This window comes from Maylandia zebra, linkage group LG12, assembly GCF_041146795.1.
Source record: "Maylandia zebra isolate NMK-2024a linkage group LG12, Mzebra_GT3a, whole genome shotgun sequence".
In the NCBI taxonomy this organism is placed as follows: Eukaryota; Metazoa; Chordata; class Actinopteri; order Cichliformes; family Cichlidae; genus Maylandia; species Maylandia zebra.
This window is the reverse complement of record NC_135178.1, coordinates 15503088-15521413: the sequence shown is the minus strand read 5'-3', so window position 1 is coordinate 15521413 and position 18326 is coordinate 15503088. Positions and strand designations below refer to the sequence as shown.

Here is an 18326-nt window from a genome sequence, read left to right as displayed (position 1 = left end):
ATGCAGTTTTAAAATCGTGACTTAATAAATTAAGGGATAAAATCTACCCAAACCTATCTGGCTCTGTGTGACAGAGTGATAGTGTAAACCTAATAACTTGTTTTGCCACTTTTGGCAGCACGAACTGAAATCAAGTGTGTGATTACTGGCAATGTCTTTCAAATCACTGTGAAGGAACTTTGGCCGACTCGCCTTTGCAGAGGTTTTTTTTTTTGTTTTTTGTTTTTAAATCAACCACACTGCAGGGTTTTCAAGAATGAAAGGCTTGTTTAAGGTCACACATAAGCATCTCAGGTAATCACATGTTTAAATCTCTTCAAATGTGCTGTACATTCACGCACTGATCCTTAGCACTAAACCCTGATAGGGAATAAATGCAAGAATACAGTGCTAGAAAAATAAAGATTCCAATCTTGATGCCAGACTGGAGGCATCACAACGAAAAACTATCCAGAAAGACAGAAAACAACAGCAAGTCAAGGCAATACTTATAAACATTAGATATAGTGAAAAAAAAAACAAAGTCAAAAGTAGTGAACATTCTTGAACATTTATTTTTATGAAATGATTTGACATAATCTAAAACGACTATCCCTGATAACAGCAGACCAGTGAGACAAAGGTCCCAGGGAGAAACCAATGAGGCCGTCCACCAAGTTTCTTGAGTTCAAAGTAAAGCTGCAGTCTGTTCATGAAACCTCCTTGAGGCTGCTAAGTTAGGAAAAAGGTCATTGGTGAGGCGGGGCAGATAAACACAATAGCTTTTAGAGTTTACTTAAAATAAACTAGCCACTGTTCACTGCAATGGCAGGAAGTCAATGAAAAGATGTATTTTTAAAAGGTGTATGAGTATGTTTTGGTTATTTGCCATTATATCTATGTGTTTAGTGAAGAGACCCACTGTTATGATTTTACATCGCTACCTGCGTGACACAAGCCTTACAGGAACAATGCTGACGAAATTCCTAATAATCCCTTTTTCCAGTTATACATTATTAGCTGGAAGAAGAATAGGTGTCTAAATCTACAGACTTCCATCAGAGTAACTGTGGGTGCACATTTTCCACTTCATAATGTGAGCACTTGCACATTCAGTGGAGAGAGGAGAAAAAAAAGAAAAGAAGTCACAGACAGCATATCAGGAACACGTCTCAAGCGCAGCTCCTACAGTGGCCATGTGTTGATACAAGTCTTAATGTAAAACTCAATGTTTAAAATACAAGGTTTTTTTTTCATCTTGGAAAAAAGCCCATAAAAATATCTGAAATGTAACAAAATCTGGCACTGTGCCCTGAATCAAGGGTACAAGCCGGTCATGAAAAACCCCAAGTCAGTCACAGGTTTCAGCTTTAGAACAATTTAGTTTTTATCTACAATAACTCCTTTATACACCCAGGTATAATCAAGTCTGAAACGGAAACATAACATAAAAACATGACTGTAAAATCTTAAAAACAAAATATAAAACGATTAAGTGAAAAAGAAAAAAACAAACAAAAATAAACACTTTTCCTTAAAAGACTGCCACCAAGGAAGACTCTCCTTTGCTCCGTTTCTAATGCAAGCGAGGCTTCGGTCAAGCTATTCCAACACAGGGCAGCAGACTCAGAATGACCTGTAACAGCGAAGCCAACTTAACATGCCAGGCTGAGGCAGTGACCGAGGAAGCCAAATGGAGTACTTTTGACATCAGGGACAGAATTTTCCAGTCCAGGGGCTCCGACAGAAAAGGACCGCTGCTGATCGCCTAATCAGTAAGAGGTGCCCAGCTTTGAGCCAGTCCATCTCCATAAAGGTCCTTCAGGAGCGGCTGCGGTCCTCCTGGGTGCCAACCAGCATTTTACTGTACAACTTCTGCTGCTCTTCTTTAAAGGTATCTTTAACCTTTGCCCTTTTCAGTCCTCCATCCCTATAAAAGAGCCTGAATTAGTAACAATGTAGCCACACATGTTCTACTGATTAGTTTCTATCCAAGCAATTAAAATGTAAAAAACTTAAACTTTATCGTAAATGGCAATACTGTAATAAATTCTTATTCTTTAAAAAAAATGGCAACCAAATGGTATAAGGAAGCAAATATTCAACTATGAAAACTGAATTAAATATAATAATGTCTCCATGTAATTGGTAAGAATAATTGAATAATTAAATTATAGGTTGATTGGCCTTGTAGATCCAATCAGCTTCATAAGTCTAGACGCAGAAATAGCTAATGATGTCAAACTGTTCTTCATTTCCCAGAAATCAAACATTTTTGGCATCACTGTGAGTAACAACAGTCCAAATTCTTGCAGCGCCAATAAAATGATGAGTGTGGGAGTTCACCCTGGTGTTACAAAAAAGTTCAACATCCATGAAAAAGTTGTTTAACAGAGTAAGACGTTAGCTAACTATACTCTCCATCAAAAAATTATAAATCATGTTCTGAAAGTTAAGAAAGAAAGAAAGAAAGAAAGAAAGAAAGAAAGAAAGAAAGAAAGAAAGAAAGAAAGAAAGAAAGAAAGAAAGAAAGAAAGAAAGAAAGAAAGAAAGAAAGAAAGAAAGAAAGAGACAGATCTGTTGTCACTCTGGACAAAACAAAACAGTAGCAATGTTTGTCTGCATGCTCAATCATCCAAGTAAGGAAATCCCCCAAAGTTGATTTTGTTCTGAGTGACGAAATGTTTCTCCCAATGAAAACACCATGTCCAGATGAACAGAATCAACTTTTTGGGAGTAGCGATGTTTGTAGTGTTACTGAAGTTTGGCTAGCTGGCAATGGCGTGCTACCTGGTGGCTACCTACAGAGCTATGGTTAGAGTAATATAAACTTAATAAATGTTAATGTGAGGGTCTCTTAACTAAACTTTAGTTAAGAGAACATTTCAGATAATCCATCTAACGGAAAAATTTCTGATTCTAGGCTTCAGGTCCCCACTGAAATCTTAGTCAGCCTGAGAGTGATTCTTTTCTGATGCGTTAAAATATTTGGTGTCTGGCAAGCCGTGAGCCCATGGGCTGTAGATACAGTAGATACAAACTGAGCTTAAAGGCGTGCTGCACATAACCAGTGCTAATAAAAAGCCAGACAAATTGACAACGACCATGGATTATTCTTAGGGGCTTGTTTATGTTAACTAAAAAAAAAAGTATCCCAGTACATTAAAAAGACAAGAGTCTAAACAAACGCCACAGGAGGACAAGGAAGCAGGAGGGACATCATCATGTAACAAGCAGATAAACTGTAATTCAGATGGCACCCTACAACGCTGTAGTAACTAAAGGAAATTTCAGTAGTTCATAGCTCATAAAAAGAAAGGAAAGCAGTGTTATTAGGTTGCATCAATTTGCTCAATGCATTTCATGGAAACTAATGGATGCAGTTGAAACAGTAAAGAAAATCCAGTATATTTTTAGACATCTAAAATGATCTGTGTGGGACTATAGTACATGTAACATAATTATGGATGGATTTGGTTAACAGCTCCAACAAGCTGGAGCAATGATTGTGTATGTGAGTGACAGAAAAAAAACTTTTATTTTGTAAGGTTTTGCTATTGCTTTTGGTTACACTTGTGCTTTTCTATGATCCAGTGTCTGGTATGAATAGTCACACGTTTTTCTGCCTTGTCCTTCATTGAATGTGTATGTGAAAATGAAAGAGTGTTATCTTACCATAAGAGATCGACAAGTCCTCCTTGCCTGGCTATGGCTGCTTTAACACGATTTGCGAACTGTACTGCATCCTCTCCCTCCTGTTGGGAGGAAAAACATGAATACAGTTCTGGTAAGCAAGCAGTCATAAACAATGAACAGCTTTTCTCCTAAAATCTTATCATTTTGTCATACTGAAGGAGATCTGGGTGGCAGCATCTGTAGCAATGCCATGCAGCACATGCTCATGCAATATGCACTAATGCACCACATACCATGGAGGATGCTGGTTTTTGAGTTGTGTGCTGATGGTTGCTCTTTTTAGCTCTTTAAGACTATGTATATGATGAATGAATGAATAGATTTTGATTGGTCAGGTCACCGGACAGATTTATGTTACATTTCAGTCGATCTTAAATAAGAGAGTTAGCAACATTTCTGAATCTTGTTTTAATTCTCAAAGACTTTGCTTCTCTGAGATGATCTTTGCATAATCAATAATGTTAATGACCTGTTGCCAGTTAAGATAATTAATGCTGAGATGTTTCACTAAGTGCTTTATTCCCCTCATGTGTTTTGTTGCCCTTGTCTAAAAAAGTATAAAGCCTTGAAAATGTATACCATCAAAAGTTTGGTATTATTCTCATTGTAGGAATTTGTAAACAGGGCGACAAAACAATACAGAGGGTCTACAGCTGAAACGCATATTCTGTTATTGTGACTGCAGGTCCTGCTGGTCAAATTTTGAGGATGGCTGGTCAAAATAAAATGTAATAAATCAAGATAAAAAAAATCCATTACAAGTATATGGATTTTAAACAACGTGCTCTCAATATATAAAAACAAAACAACAAAAAAAAGAAACACAAAGCTTCTCTTTGTTGAGATGCCTCGAGTTGAGTCTCACCTCTCTAGACATGGGAGGAAGGTACCACACGCTGCAGACGATGGCCCAGCTGCTCATCATACGCAAAAGGTAGTTGACCATCCCGAACTTGCTGCTATTCCAGAAAGCATCTCCAAAGCGGGGATCATACTACGAGGTTCAGGCACACACCAAAATGATTAATCAGTACATGTGTTACTGTGGACAAGACTGTAGTTAAAAACTAGAACAAAAACTGTTACCTTAATAGCCACAGGGTAGACTGTGGCACCAATTTCAAAACTGCCCTTCTTAAACATCATAACCGATGTGTTGTTAATGCAGGTACCTTGAAATAAGAATTCATAAAACACAAGGTTTATGTAAGATAAAATAAAACTTGCAGTTAGATAACTATATGATTTTCTATATGAGCTCACCTTCTGGGAAAATGAGGATAGGCAGTTTAGATTTATCTTCTACATGGTCGCTCAATCTGTAGTGAAAGAAGTATGCAGGTTAATGCAAAAGATTTCTAAAGAGATCACTTTTAAAGACTATTAAACCAAAAATTTGAGTAGACTTATTCCAATTTGAAGTTTTACTTTGAATGATCCAAAAACAACCCATGGAATAATTTCTAAAAAGGTAAAACGTCATAAAAACGTACAAAAAAAATATCTTTAAACACAGACTGTAATTCTACCTTTTGGCCACAAGATGTCTGTCTTTTACTTCTGAGCGTTCAAACCAAATGTGTGGACAAGCTTTGACCATGGATCTCTGAATGACCCCCATCAAGCCGCCATGGATTTGTCCAACCTAACAACACAAACACAAAGATAGCAACAGATCTATTTCTGGGAGAGTTTCCACTCCAACAAATACCTGCAGTAGAAGAAGTGACCAACGTAAATGTTTTGTTCTTTTCTACATTTTGTGCCAGTATAGTTACCATAGCATAACAGCCATCGCTTGCCAGGATGATGACATCAATTGGTGAAGTGTGGTTAGCGACACAGATGCCTCCATTTTTGGGTTTATTCTCACTAGAAAAGGGGGAAACAACAATTAAATTATGATGGGACTTAATAAAGATTATGAAGTGTGGGGGGTAAGCAACTGTTAAAATCAAATGCAAAACCATGCTTAATAGAAATTTTGGTATGATTTGGTGCAGTGCCTCCCACCCTCTTCTCTGGTGAAAACAAAGCAACCCATGCTGTCCATGTTGAAATGTGCGACCCCCTGAGTATGGAGGATCTGACAGCTAAGACTACATTCCACAGATAGAGTTTCCATCTTAAATAGGGAGAGAACATTGCTTACTGTATCACTTGAGTATTTTTAGAACCAGACTGGGGAGGAATACATGTTACAACAGGCTAGGCCCAACAGACTCAAAGTTACAGCTCTGGCTTACCTACAAATGCACCTAATGTGCATCAGTCCAATCAACAAATGTCAAACAAGTACTGACTCGACTTCTACTTGTATCTCTCAGTCTCAACAGAATCTGAATTTATATTCTCATTTCAACAACAAACCACCATTGTTCTGCAGGTGAAAGCATATCAGGTCACATTTCCTTTCAGAAACGTAACAAATATCACTAAAAATGTCAGCTGATTATTTCAAATTCCTTCAAGCCTCCAATACACTTGGCACTGCCAAGAAAACACCAGCTGCTAGAGAGTGCACAATGTGAGTAATAACTTCCTCTTCCACATCGGTTGCATGTGCAACCCTTTTGATCAAAGTCCTCTGTCACGTTTTATGTTCCTCCAACGTTCTTGCGAAAAAAATATATATATTTAAATTATTTCTTGCATCACTTAATAAATCTCTCAAACCCAAATCTAATTGAATCAGTAATGGTTCATGAAACACATTCCTTGGCTCCAAGCATGTCATATGTAAAAACTTGGAAAGTTTGGTTGAGCTCACAATGGTTGTGTGAGCATCTGTTGCTGACTTCTGTACTTCATCTTGCATCAGAATAACTGCTGTGGTGAAAATTAATTCAGAAAGTCTTGAGTCTAGCTACAGACACCCTTCCTTTCATGCTCACACACTATATGCACAGATTTCCATTGTTAACACCATGGCTTCTGCTCTCTGAACATAAGTCATCTGTCATCATGTAATCTGGCACCTTTCCCCTCAGGACAAGATGTCAACTGAGCCTTATGTTTCTGAAAGGCAAAATGATGGGACCATGTGAACAAGCGGTGCAGCCGCTGCATGGTTGGGATTATTGCATCCTTCTAGATTTATGATAACTTCAAACCAAAGCTTAAATCTTGACATCCTCATTGCCCAAAGTAGGGCTGGGCCATATCATACCGTTCACGGTAATACCGGTATAATGTTGGGCAACGATAACAAAATGAAATATCGCAATAGAATATGGGTAAAACGCATGCGCAGTGCCTTTGTTTTCATACGAAAATGGCGGAAAAAGCATGGCGGTGACAGAGAATGAGAAGGGCGAAAGTGGAATGAATGAAACGGATGAACCAGAATTAGTTTGTCAAAATGCTGCAACTTCAGTGGTGTGGAACTGGTTTAGCTTTCGTCCGTCAGATACACATCAAAAAACTATTTTTGGTAGCGCATGCTAGTGGGCCGTCGTTATTACCAAGTTATATTTTGGAAAATACAGCACACTTAAAATCAATCTTTTGATTTTTCTGAAAATCGACAGTGCCCCTTATAATCCCGTGTGCCTTATATATGAATTCTGGTTGTGTTTACTGACCTCGAAACGATTTTATGTATTATACACGGCGTTCGAAAATCAGTCAAATGTTTTAGTACGACTTTGCTAAGCTACGAACCCGCACCGCTTGATGGATTGGCGGAGCATTACGACTGTCGTACGCAGGAGCCTCGTGGAGTGATATGTACTGTGCTTCAACATAATATTACCGTATTGTGTGTGTATAACCTCTTTTTAAGTTTTGTAGATATTATACATGGTTATGCTGAGGATATGTCGGCCAATTTCCACTGGAAATGCATTTTGGTTAAACTGTCAGCAAGGAATTTGCATTTGCACAGTTACATTTTTATATAACTTTTAATGCACACTAAAAAATTAAAAAAAAACAAAAAACAGCTGCTTGTTTAAGTGAAAATACATTGATGTTTTTTTTGTTTTGCACTAATAAAGTTGTAAAGTGTTTTGTCTAGTGTCAGTTATATCATCTTATATATAATTATCGCAAATTTTCAAATGTATATCGTGATAAATACTTTTGGTCATATCGTCCTGCTCTAGCCCAAAGTGTCATAGGCTACGTTCACACTGCAGGTCTTAATGCTCAATTCCGATTTTTTGATCAAATCCGATTTTTCTGTCTGGTTGTTCACACTACAAATAAAATGTGACCGCAAAACCGCTCTAGTGTGAACGGTTCACGGCCCTCAGAGTGGCCCGCACGCGCAAAAGAAGACATCACACACAACGCACTCCGTTTACGGTAGTAAAAATGGCAGCTACAGAGCTAGCAGGTGTTGTTGCAGCAGTCTATTAATTTCTGCACAGTCGTAACTGACAGAATTTTGACAAATTAGAGGAAGAAGGACACTGAGAAAAAAGATAGCCTGTGCTTTAACAATGGCCTTGTTTGGAGCAGTGGCTGCTACCTCCGTGCAGAGGTATATATGGACACGGAGTCGTTTAGCTTGAATAGAATTGTCTCCCCATATGCTAATCAACTCCAAAACCTCAGTTTTTGTCCATTGACTCGCTCCGTCTCCAGTTTCCGCCGCCATGCTTTCTCATTTGTCTTCTCTGGCACTGATAATTGGCTTCTGTCTTGTGTCAGTGACATAAAAGACTGATTTAATGCAACATGACCATTCAAACAGCAGTCACTTTCTAAAACATTAGATATCTATTGGATTCAGTACCACATACGAAAGTGACCCAGATCGGATTTGAAAATATCGGATTTGTGCCGTTCACACTGTCATACCATGATCGGATATGGGTCGCATAGGGTCAAAAAAGTCGTATTTGATGCGCTTTCGCCTGCAGTGTTACGTAGCCTAAAGTAACCCCAAAACGCATTAAATCTATCCATCCATCTTCATCCGCTTTGTCCGGGGCCGGGTCGCAGGGGCAGCAGCCTAAGCAAAGAGGCCCAGACCTCCCTCTCCCCAGCCACCTCCTCCAGCTTATCCGGGGGAATACCAAGGCGTTCCCAGGCCAGCCGAGAGATATAATCTCTCCAGCGTGTCCTGGGTCTGCCCCGGGGCCACCTCCCGGTGGGACATGCCTGGAACACCTCACCCAGGAGGCGCCCAGGGGGCATCCTTGTCAGATGCCCGAACCACCTCAGCTAGCTCCTTTCGATGTGGAGCAGCAGCTGCTCTACTCTGAGCCCCTCCCGGATGGCCGAACTTCTCACCCTATCTCTAAGGGAGAGGCCAGCCACCCTTCGGAGGAAGCTCATTTCTGCCGCTTGTATCCGCGATCTCGTTCTTTCGGTCACTACCCACAGCTCGTGGCCATAGGTGAAGGTAGGGATGTAGATCGACCGGTAAATTGACAGCTTCGCTTTTACACTCAGCTCCCTCTTCACCACGACGGACCGGTGCAGCGTCCGCATTACTGCAGCTGCAGCCCCAATCCGTCTGTCGATCTCCGGCTCCCTTCTCCCATCACTCGCGAACAAGACCCCGAGATACTTGAACTCCTCCACTTGGGGCAAGAACTCATCCCCGACCCGGAGTGGGCACTCCACCCTTTTCCGGCTGAGAACCATGGCCTCAGATTTGGAGGTGCTGATCCTCATTCCCGCTGCTTCACACTCGGTGCGAACCGTTCCAGTGCGAGCTGGAGGCCCTCACCCGATGAAGCCAACAGAACCACATCATCTGCAAAAATCAGAGATGAGATTCTGAGGCCACCAAAGCGAAAGCCCTCCGCCACTTGGCTGCGCCTAGAAATCCTGTCCATAAAAATTATGAACAGAACCGGAGACAAAGGGCTAGGGATGGATATTGATAAGATTTTAACGATTCCGATTCCATTTTCGATTCTGTTTAACGATTCGATTCTTTATCGATTCTCTTATCGATTCTTTTTTTTTTTTAAGAAAAGGAGAACACTAAGGTCGATTAGCTCAGAGCTTTGTTTTATATCTTCTCTTTGAACAAGATAGAAATTTAGGAGTAACATGGCCTTACAAACCCAACAGTGAGATCTTGAGAGATCCAGCCTACGGCTCTTCAATGGGGTGTCACAGGGTCCCCAGGAAAAAAAAAAATTGTAAATGTAAAATAATAAAATAAATATTCTTGTGAGACATATCACATACTGACGGGGTCGGGTTATGTTAAAAAGTATAAATTGTTATACTTTGTTCATTGGTTCAAAGGTACCCCACACTTCTTTTTTTGTTTGCTTGTTTGTTCTGGTGTATTTTTCATTTGAACTGTTACTCTGCCAGAGTACTCATATTTACAAGATGGCATTGAACGCCCCATTGGTGTATCAGGAAAACTATTTTGTACGTATGTTCCTTGAAGGGGATTGAAGTCGTTCTTTTTTCCACCGCAGCGAAGGGCTAGGAGTAGGAGAGGAGCTGCTGTATGTTTTTGTTATCGAATCGATCTGATTGTGAAATAAAGCATATGCAGTGAGAAAGCAACTCCAGGAGTCATCCCTGCCTTAAAGCTGCAACATTCTTCTGTAGCAATAACAAAGTATAACATAAATTGTTCTGTGGCAATTACACAAGAATATCCAGTAATGTCCCTGCCTACAATTAAACACATTCACTTACCAAAAATCGGGGGCATCTGCTGTGGCAAATGGGTGCAAGCCTTTGACCACAAACTTAGACACTGCTCGGTGACATTAGTCTATCCTGGCCTGAAAGGAGACGCTACCGGTAGACTGCAGCGAGAACTGCCAGCGAGCGCCAGCCAGACTCTGTCTGTCTCTCTCATCATGGTCACCTACATGTACAGTAATGGCAGGTCTTGTAATAAGGCAGATTGCGCTAACATAATATGCACTGTTAGTTGATTATTTACCTGCCGCATTAACGGGAGAGGACGTGCAAACGTTAGCGCTGCTGCTGGGTTGAGAGTCACGAGTCCGGAGCGGAATTAAAAACGCGTGTCATCGCGTGTTTTGTGAGCAAATGCTTTTGCATATTCGTAGTGTTTCCTCCCTTAAATGAAATATCTACTTTGCAAGTTGCCCTGTTGTCATCGGTTCTCATAAAGTATAATCAAACTTTTGAGCGTTTGAGCCGCTTAGGCGCCATGTTTCCTGCCAGGTAAATGACGCTCCGCAACGTGGTGACGTCATTCGGGGCGACTGGAATCGATAAGGGAATCGTTTGCAAAAATGGCAAACGATTCCAAGGAATTGAAACAGTGGGAACCGGTTCTCAACAAGAACCGGTTTTCGATACCCATCCCTACAAAGGGCAGCCCTGGCGGAGCCCATCACCCACCAGGAACGAGTCCGACTTATTGCCGGCAATGCGAACCAAGCTCTTGCAACGGTTGTATAGGGATCGAATGGCCCGTAGCAATGGGCCAGACACCCCATATTCCCGCAACACCTCCCACAGGACACCCCGAGGGACACGGTCGAATGCCTTCTCCAAGTCCACAAAACACATGTAGACTGGTTGGGCAAACTCCCATGCACCCTCAAGTATCCTGGAGAGGATAAAGAGCTGGTCCAGTGTTCCGCGACCAGGACGAAAACCGCATTGTTCCTCCTGTATCAGAGGTTCGACTAACGGACGAACTCTCCTTTCCAGCACCCTGGCATAGACTTTCCCAGGGAGGCTGAGGAGTGTGATCCCCCTGTAGTTGGAACACACCCTCCAGTCCCCTTTCTTAAAGATGGGGACCACCACCCCGGTCTGCCAGTCCACAGGTACTGCCCCTGATCTCCACGCAACATTGCAGAGGCGTGTCAACCAGGACAGCCCTACAACGTCCAGAGCCTTCAGGAACTCGGGGCGGACCTCATCAACACCAGGGGCTCTGCCACCAAGGAGTTGTTTAACTGCCTCAGTGACCTCGCCCCCGGAAATTGGCGGGTCATTCCCCTCCTCCCCAGACTCTGCTTCCTCCTCGGAAGACGTGTCAGTGGGATTAAGGAGGTCCTCGAAGTATTCCTTCCACCGCCTGACAATTTTCTCAGTCGACGTCAGCATTAACTCTACAGTGGCATTTTTGAAAGTGACTGCTGACATTATGCAATTTTTGGGGGTCTCTTTTTGTTAAACATAGTTTTCCCCTTGACAATGAAAAAGTAAATCGCTCTGAGCGCTATCTAATTGTAATTTGATTTTTTTTTTAGCGAAGTCAATAATCACCAGCAGCACTGTTACACTTTTCGGACAGACTTTTGCACTGTTATAACTTTGGCTTCATGCAATTTCTTATTGAGTGCGAACAGACACATCAATCAATATTTTTAATGAAAACTTATCAGGGTGTATGCCATTAAAGAGCAAGAGTGAAAAAAAATTGGGAAATTAACCACAATGTTGAGAAAGCACAGAGAAACACTGGGGCAGTTGTGTGAAGCAATCAACCAGCAGATGCACCACCCATCATCCTGTCCTCTATGACGGACACTGATCCAAAAAAAAAATGGAAAATTATGCAATTAAATGAGCAATGTCAAGTAAACACTTCCAGTGGTTGACAAATGGAATAAAACAGTCACATGACTTGGTGGTTATATGGGAAAACAGTGTAGGTCCTTACCTGTCATGGTAGGTTATAATGGCAGTCAAAGCTCTGACGCATATTCTGTAGCACATCAAATGGACTTTCTCACTCAGAAAATTCTTCATCCTGGAAAGAGTACACAGCAGGATTAACACATCTGCAGGGCTGATCTGATACTTTTGATAGAGTTAAAGTCGTAACCATCAGTTATACCTTCCATTTGGCAGCAGCCCAACAACAGAGGTGAGGAACACAAGCAGACCTACACCAGTGAAGGCAAGAGTGACCCTGATAGAGGGAGACAGGACAATTCAGAGAAGCATATATAAGGAAGCATTACAACAGAACACTGTAGTTGTTTTGGTTTAATTAATTAGTCTTTGTATGGACATTAACATGCAGATATATTACTTAAAAAGCTTTCTTCTGAACCACAAGCTTTCACTTAGAAGAGCTCATGTAAAAAGCAGTAGTGTAAGATTCTTGACATAAACTCAAAGTATCATGCCCTCCTCTACACTCCACTGTCTCAGACAAGACTGCAGAACCTGCAGAAGGACATATTAGGTGACAGTTAAGCTGGCCGACACGTCGACTTAATCTGGATGAACCAATCATCCAGGGCTGGAAAAGGTGCTGATTATATTGTGTGGGGATTAAGAAAAATATAAGAGAGCTAAAGGTTTCACAGTGTCATGAGCAAAGCCAATATTCAATTGGACAAAGGCTGAAAGAGAGAATCTATTAGGCTTGACAGGAGACTAGAAAGGAGGGTGTCTGTGCAGCGGTGGCCTGATTTGTCTCCCCACTGGCGACTGGAAATGAGCCAGCCACACTTAGCACTGAGTCACCATCTCTGTGTCTTTCTAAGATGAGGCTGGTAGAGGATCTCTGTATGTGGCGTCTTTAGTTATGTAACAGCAAGTTCGCATGTCAAGTAGCCACACAAAACTGAGTAACCAGTTAGACTTGCATGTGGTTAAAACATAAATGTGAAACTTTAGTAACATTCTCTGGGACAGTTTGTTAAAACTGAAGAACTTAATACAAGAAAAAAGCGTTCTATCATTGCTCAGTTGGGCAGGACTGCTGCATCACACAGTCAAACCACACACCCAAGGGCTGGAATCTAGACGTCCCATAGATGCGAACATGTGCGTTAATGCTGTGACGGCCTAAAGACCTATCGAGGGTGTACCCGACCTTTCTGAAATATCCCTACTGGAAGCATCGATTGTGAGGCTGGTTTGGCCTACAGGTGGTACATTTGCAACTTTTTATTGGACTATTTAGATAGAGTTACATGACAAAAGATACAAACATACATGCTAGGGAAGGAGATTATTAGTATGTTACATACGTAACATATTTCTCATGTCGTTGAGCGTTTGTGACGAGCTAAAATATGGAAAAGTATTCAAACTAAATTTTTATGCTAGCATTAGCATTTGTGACAAGGTTATACCAGTGCCTAGTTGTACAGGAGGGGCTAATGTATTGTGTGTATCCATGTTTTTGGTATTTCAAAAGCAGCAACTGTGCTTTTGCCTGTGACTCTTCAAAGTACAGCTAATACCTGAGAGGCAGCAGGAAACCATAGCGGATCAGCAGGCCCAGCCCCCATAGGACAGTCAGCCTCAGGCTGATATAGTGGAAGTTGTAGTTGCTCCGGGTCAGCAGATTCCAGGACTTCAGCTCCTCAGCAGTAAACCGCTTGGTCACTTCATCATCCATGATGCTTTCCACTCCTCGCCGGGCAAAATAGAAAATGTCAGATAACTCAAACTCAGTGGCTGAGTCCAGGTCTTTATTGCTGCCGCTCCGCCGGATCTCCTTGATCTCCTCCTCCAAGGAGGTTGGCTCCTTGGCAATGATAGCTGGAATAGTTCAGACAGACAGAAAGTCAAAAATATTCACCTCTAAAACAAATACATCTTTTGAACAAATATTTCCAAGAATGATCTTACCATTTGAATAGGGTTTGTACAGGAGGTGATTCTTTTCTTTTGCTCCTCTCTCTATCCTAAGTGTGGCCCACTAGAAAGAAACAAAGAAAGAAATGGATCTACAATTAGAAAGAGACGCAAAAATGTTTGAGAAATTTAAAAAATAAAAAAAAAAAACAGTTCATTCTAGAGAGGTGCACAAATATTCTCCACACCCTGGCCTAAAGGCATCTAAAATGAAAACATGTGCGCACTGGTTATCAGCAGGGTTGTTATTTTAAAGACAGGTTTCAGCCTTGCATTCAATCATCATTGCAACATTACATTACATGAAAGAAAGGTCAAACATCTGGCAGCAGAAGGAATCTTATATGGACAAATGGTCACATTTTTAAGCAAGCCAATATCCGATACTCGTTTCTGCTCAAGAGGCAATATGAATGAACTTTCCCCACAAAAAGAAATATTACATCTATTGTTTTTCCTTTTTGCACAAATGATTAAAAATGGCAAAATTCCCCAGTGTTGTTCAAGTATATCGTGCTTATCTTCAGACACCCAATGTTTGCTTATTCAAAAAAAAAAAAAAAAGAGGATTTCCATGTGTAGTACTTCTCCAATTTTTCTGACTTATCTGTGCTTGCAGAAACACTAAAATGCAGACTACTCCCTGTTTAACATGTATTATACTGCAATAAATGTCAAAAATATTTCCTATGACGCAAACATCTAGTCATTTACGTATGCTGTGCTAGGTGAGATAAAAAACTAAATGAAGTGCATCAAAGAACGCAGTGTTCTCCCAAGCTGGAAAACAACATGTTTGTTTGTGTGCGTGTGTTTGGGGGGGGATATCAGGAAATGAGTAACCTGGTTGTGCTCGATCAGTTTCACCTGTGCCTACAGCCTGCAGAATTTTGGCAACTTTGAGGGTTTTCTGCATCAATCATAAGAAAATCAACTGACACTGGAACAAAACCGAATGTTTGTAAGTACTCAAACACATTAAGGCATGAAAGTCTGCTAAAACTCAAATTAGTCAAAAGGACTGGTACAAACAAGAACGCTTGGTGGCTGGACATCTCACAAACTTTCAAACGTTTGGCTCTAAATCACAGAAAGCCTAAACACCTTTATTTAGGCTGGATAACCAAGATGTTTTATTACATTTCCTAAAAATAACTTTATTTTACAGCAACAATTAACATTAACGCTAGTAATGAAGGCTCTACACAAGCCATCATTAGTCAAATCTGATACAAGCAACACTAGTCAACCAAGGTTTTTCACTTTTTTATTTTGTTCTTTTACAGCTACCTTTAAACTGTGTCGTGACAAGTTGTCTTACCGAGTCATCATATGAAAATGCAGCTGCAGTTGTCAGTGGTGACTGCAGGAGTAAACAGAGAGCGGCTCCTTCTAGTAAAAAGATGAGGACCAAAATAAAGCAGCTGCTTTGCAGCATGTAGCCCCCAAGCTGCATGCGAGCGAAAAGGTCCTAACTGCTACATGCACATATCTTATGAAGTATTGCCATTTATACACTCATTGGTTAACAGTAAAGCAAATTCTTCAGACAAGTAACTGCAAAAACAAAGTATCATTTTAGGTTTTCTGTTAAAACTGTCTATACACAAACATGGCAGGTTTCATGTTTTTATTTCCATCAAACCTAATGAACCAAATCCATGTGCTACATCTTCATTCTCTGCCTTGCACGCTCTCGGTCGTATCTGTTCTGTTCTGGAAATCTCACTGCTGCTCCTTGAATCATGAGCTAAGAACATCTGATTATCTTCCAGTGGTTCATTTATTTCTGGCACAAGTTCTGCTCTCAGAGGTACATGATGGAAAGTAATGACTGCTTTACTAGTGACACAACTGGGCAGAGCAGCTGATGCACTGTGCCATTATTAGGAGTTCAAATGCATTTCTTTAAAGTAACGACAGCAATTCAGTAAGCAGAGACAACACTTACTGACAAGCACTGTTTTCTAAACTTGAATAACAAGGGAAGTGGCTGTGGTGTTGATCTCTATCAGTCAGACAATGCCTACTGGTCAGTCGTTAAAGGCACAGATAAAGCTGGAGACGTGCCAGTGAACAATCGCTGTTTTCTACAACTTATTTCCTTTTTACAACTAAGATAAAATTTTAATGACACATTTGAGGAACAATGCTAGCAACTTTTATGTCCTTGCCATTGTGCTTGGCAGCAGAAGCAATCGTTTTAACGGTCAACTGTACAAAAGCACAAACACACCTTTATCCGCAACATTTATGATTGCCACAGCACATCAGACTGCAATAAACTTTGAGTCACGAGGAAGCAGGCTCTTACCTCAAAGACCTTTAAGAGTGTTTTCATGTAAAGACGCCGGATACCAAAGGACACCCCAAAGATGGCAGGCACAATAATGAAGACCAGCAGCAGGGTGAACCACACGGTGAAGGAGATGCCCAGCAGGATACACACCAAGTTATCAAAAGGATTGAAGAAGAGTTCCATCTTTAAAGTTGGATGAGTTCAGTTCAAAAACAGTGTAAAATCCCAGGATTGAGCAGATGTGAGAAGAGGTGCAGGTCTTCACCTCCCGGCCCCAAGTGGCCTTTACCTTTTTGTCAGAAAAAGGTCTTCATCAAGATAACTAGGGGATGGAGCTTCTCCTTGCACTGAAATGCGAATCATTACAAAAACAGGAGACCACCTTGTTGTTGCCCTCTTGGGCAGTGTTAAGTATTTCAGTAGATTCACCTCGAACTGGATTCTGAAACTGAGCTGAGAAGAGTTCCGGGAAAAGGAGGGGAGGGGGGTTACGATTAAGGCAGGTGTGCTAACAAACTGCCTGTCCCTTGTTGCAGATGTTTTCTGCGGTTTGAGAAATGCCTCCCGCTGGCGGAAACAATGTAAACACTGGGACAAAAACAGCTGGGTACAGCAGGTGGTTTTTCTTGTGTGGTGAAGATCCGGGAGCTCGGCAAGAGTCACAAAGGCCTGGAAAGATGTAAACACATGGTCAGGACCAGCTGTGTCTCAGTACTAAAACCTCTTTGGTCGGATTGCTGTCTGTGTAATTTAATAACGCAAGACAGACAACGTGTCCTTGTGTCAGCGCCTGCTCAGTACATATTACATATACCGGTGTACAAACTTAATGCTAACGTGAACATAAATAAACACCACTGGTCTTTATAAGGTTAGCGCCCACCTATTTTCTGCTAAGGAGCAGATAACTTTAAATGTTACGGTTATGGGCTGGGGTGCAACGATAACGTTAGCTTAGAGGCCCTTCTCGTACCAGCTGCTGATGCTGCAGTCGGGCGGCTAACGACAGGCTCCGTCCTCAATTAAAAAAAACAAAACACTTTGGATTAGCGCGGCTCATGCATTATTTAACGGCTATTGACGCTTTCCAGGACAATTTGGCCGCCTCTCAACCCCGAGGAGGCTATTAAAGCGATATAAGCAAGAACTCGGTTGCGAAACTCAAAGACTCCTGAACGCACACTGATGACAAGAAGCCAAGGATAAAGTTAGCTTGTCGCCTCTGAGCTAACAGTGAGGCTCAAATTTGCCTCCTTGTGCGAATTGCCTCGTTTTGCTAACGTTAGCCTGCTTGCGCTCAGCTCAGTCCTCCACGATGCTGTCCGGTAGTTCACGCTCCGCTAAGACAGCCTTTCAGTTACCAGCTTGAATTCGGTACGAGGACTTGGTGTGTTTCCAGTAATTATCCTAACAACAAAACTACACGAGGCTTAAAAGGCTTCACAGTTAACCAACCTTCAGCCACGTTAAGTCCGGCTCCGGTACAGCAGCGCTCCGTCCCCCATCACTTTGTCTTTGTCTTTTGGACTGCAGCCAAACTCCACCCGTCGGACAGCACAAGCGTACAGCTGGCGGCTCGAGGATCACTGAAACGACCAACTCCTGCCGAAACCCCCCCACCCCACCGAGCGGTGCTGACCTCTGGTGGTACATGTACGCTATTACAGTTGAATACTTTATTGGGATTTTTTTTCTAACCACTAGTGGCGCTATAGAGCAACTTTGCCACACGCGCTTGTGGTCAGAGGTTTACATCCACTAACCATGGGCAGGAATATCATGATAATTTGGGGCTTTAAAGATTTCTTTAAACCGTTCTTTTTCTCAGGATGGAAGG

General features: G+C 41.6%; 1 protein-coding gene across 1 annotated transcript; it reads right to left on the bottom strand.

Annotated features, from left to right (window-relative positions):
- Window positions 1-531: 531 nt before the first annotated feature.
- On the bottom strand, window positions 532-18115 carry LOC101485036 (glycerol-3-phosphate acyltransferase 4). The gene is made up of 13 exons (XM_004544276.6): window positions 17945-18115; window positions 16505-17158; window positions 14185-14254; window positions 13794-14094; window positions 12431-12505; window positions 12254-12343; window positions 5454-5547; window positions 5205-5320; window positions 4939-4994; window positions 4762-4847; window positions 4541-4669; window positions 3655-3734; window positions 532-1909 (listed from the first exon to the last, which is right to left on the bottom strand). Exons 2-13 carry the CDS (start codon window positions 16670-16672, stop codon window positions 1801-1803), a joined length of 1374 nt encoding a protein of 457 aa, XP_004544333.1. The 5' UTR covers window positions 16673-17158; window positions 17945-18115; the 3' UTR covers window positions 532-1800.
- Between the last annotated feature and the right edge of the window lie 211 nt (window positions 18116-18326).

Coding starts and splice junctions, on each gene's coding strand:
- LOC101485036 (XM_004544276.6), bottom strand. CDS start 16,672: ATGGAACTCTTCTTCAATCCTTTTGATAACTTGGTGTGTATCCTGCTG. Junction 14,095..14,184: donor GTACAAACCCTATTCAAATG/GTAAGATCATTC, acceptor GAACTATTCCAG/CTATCATTGCCAAGGAGCCA. Junction 5,321..5,453: donor GCGATGGCTGTTATGCTATG/GTAACTATACTG, acceptor TTGTGTTGTTAG/GTTGGACAAATCCATGGCGG.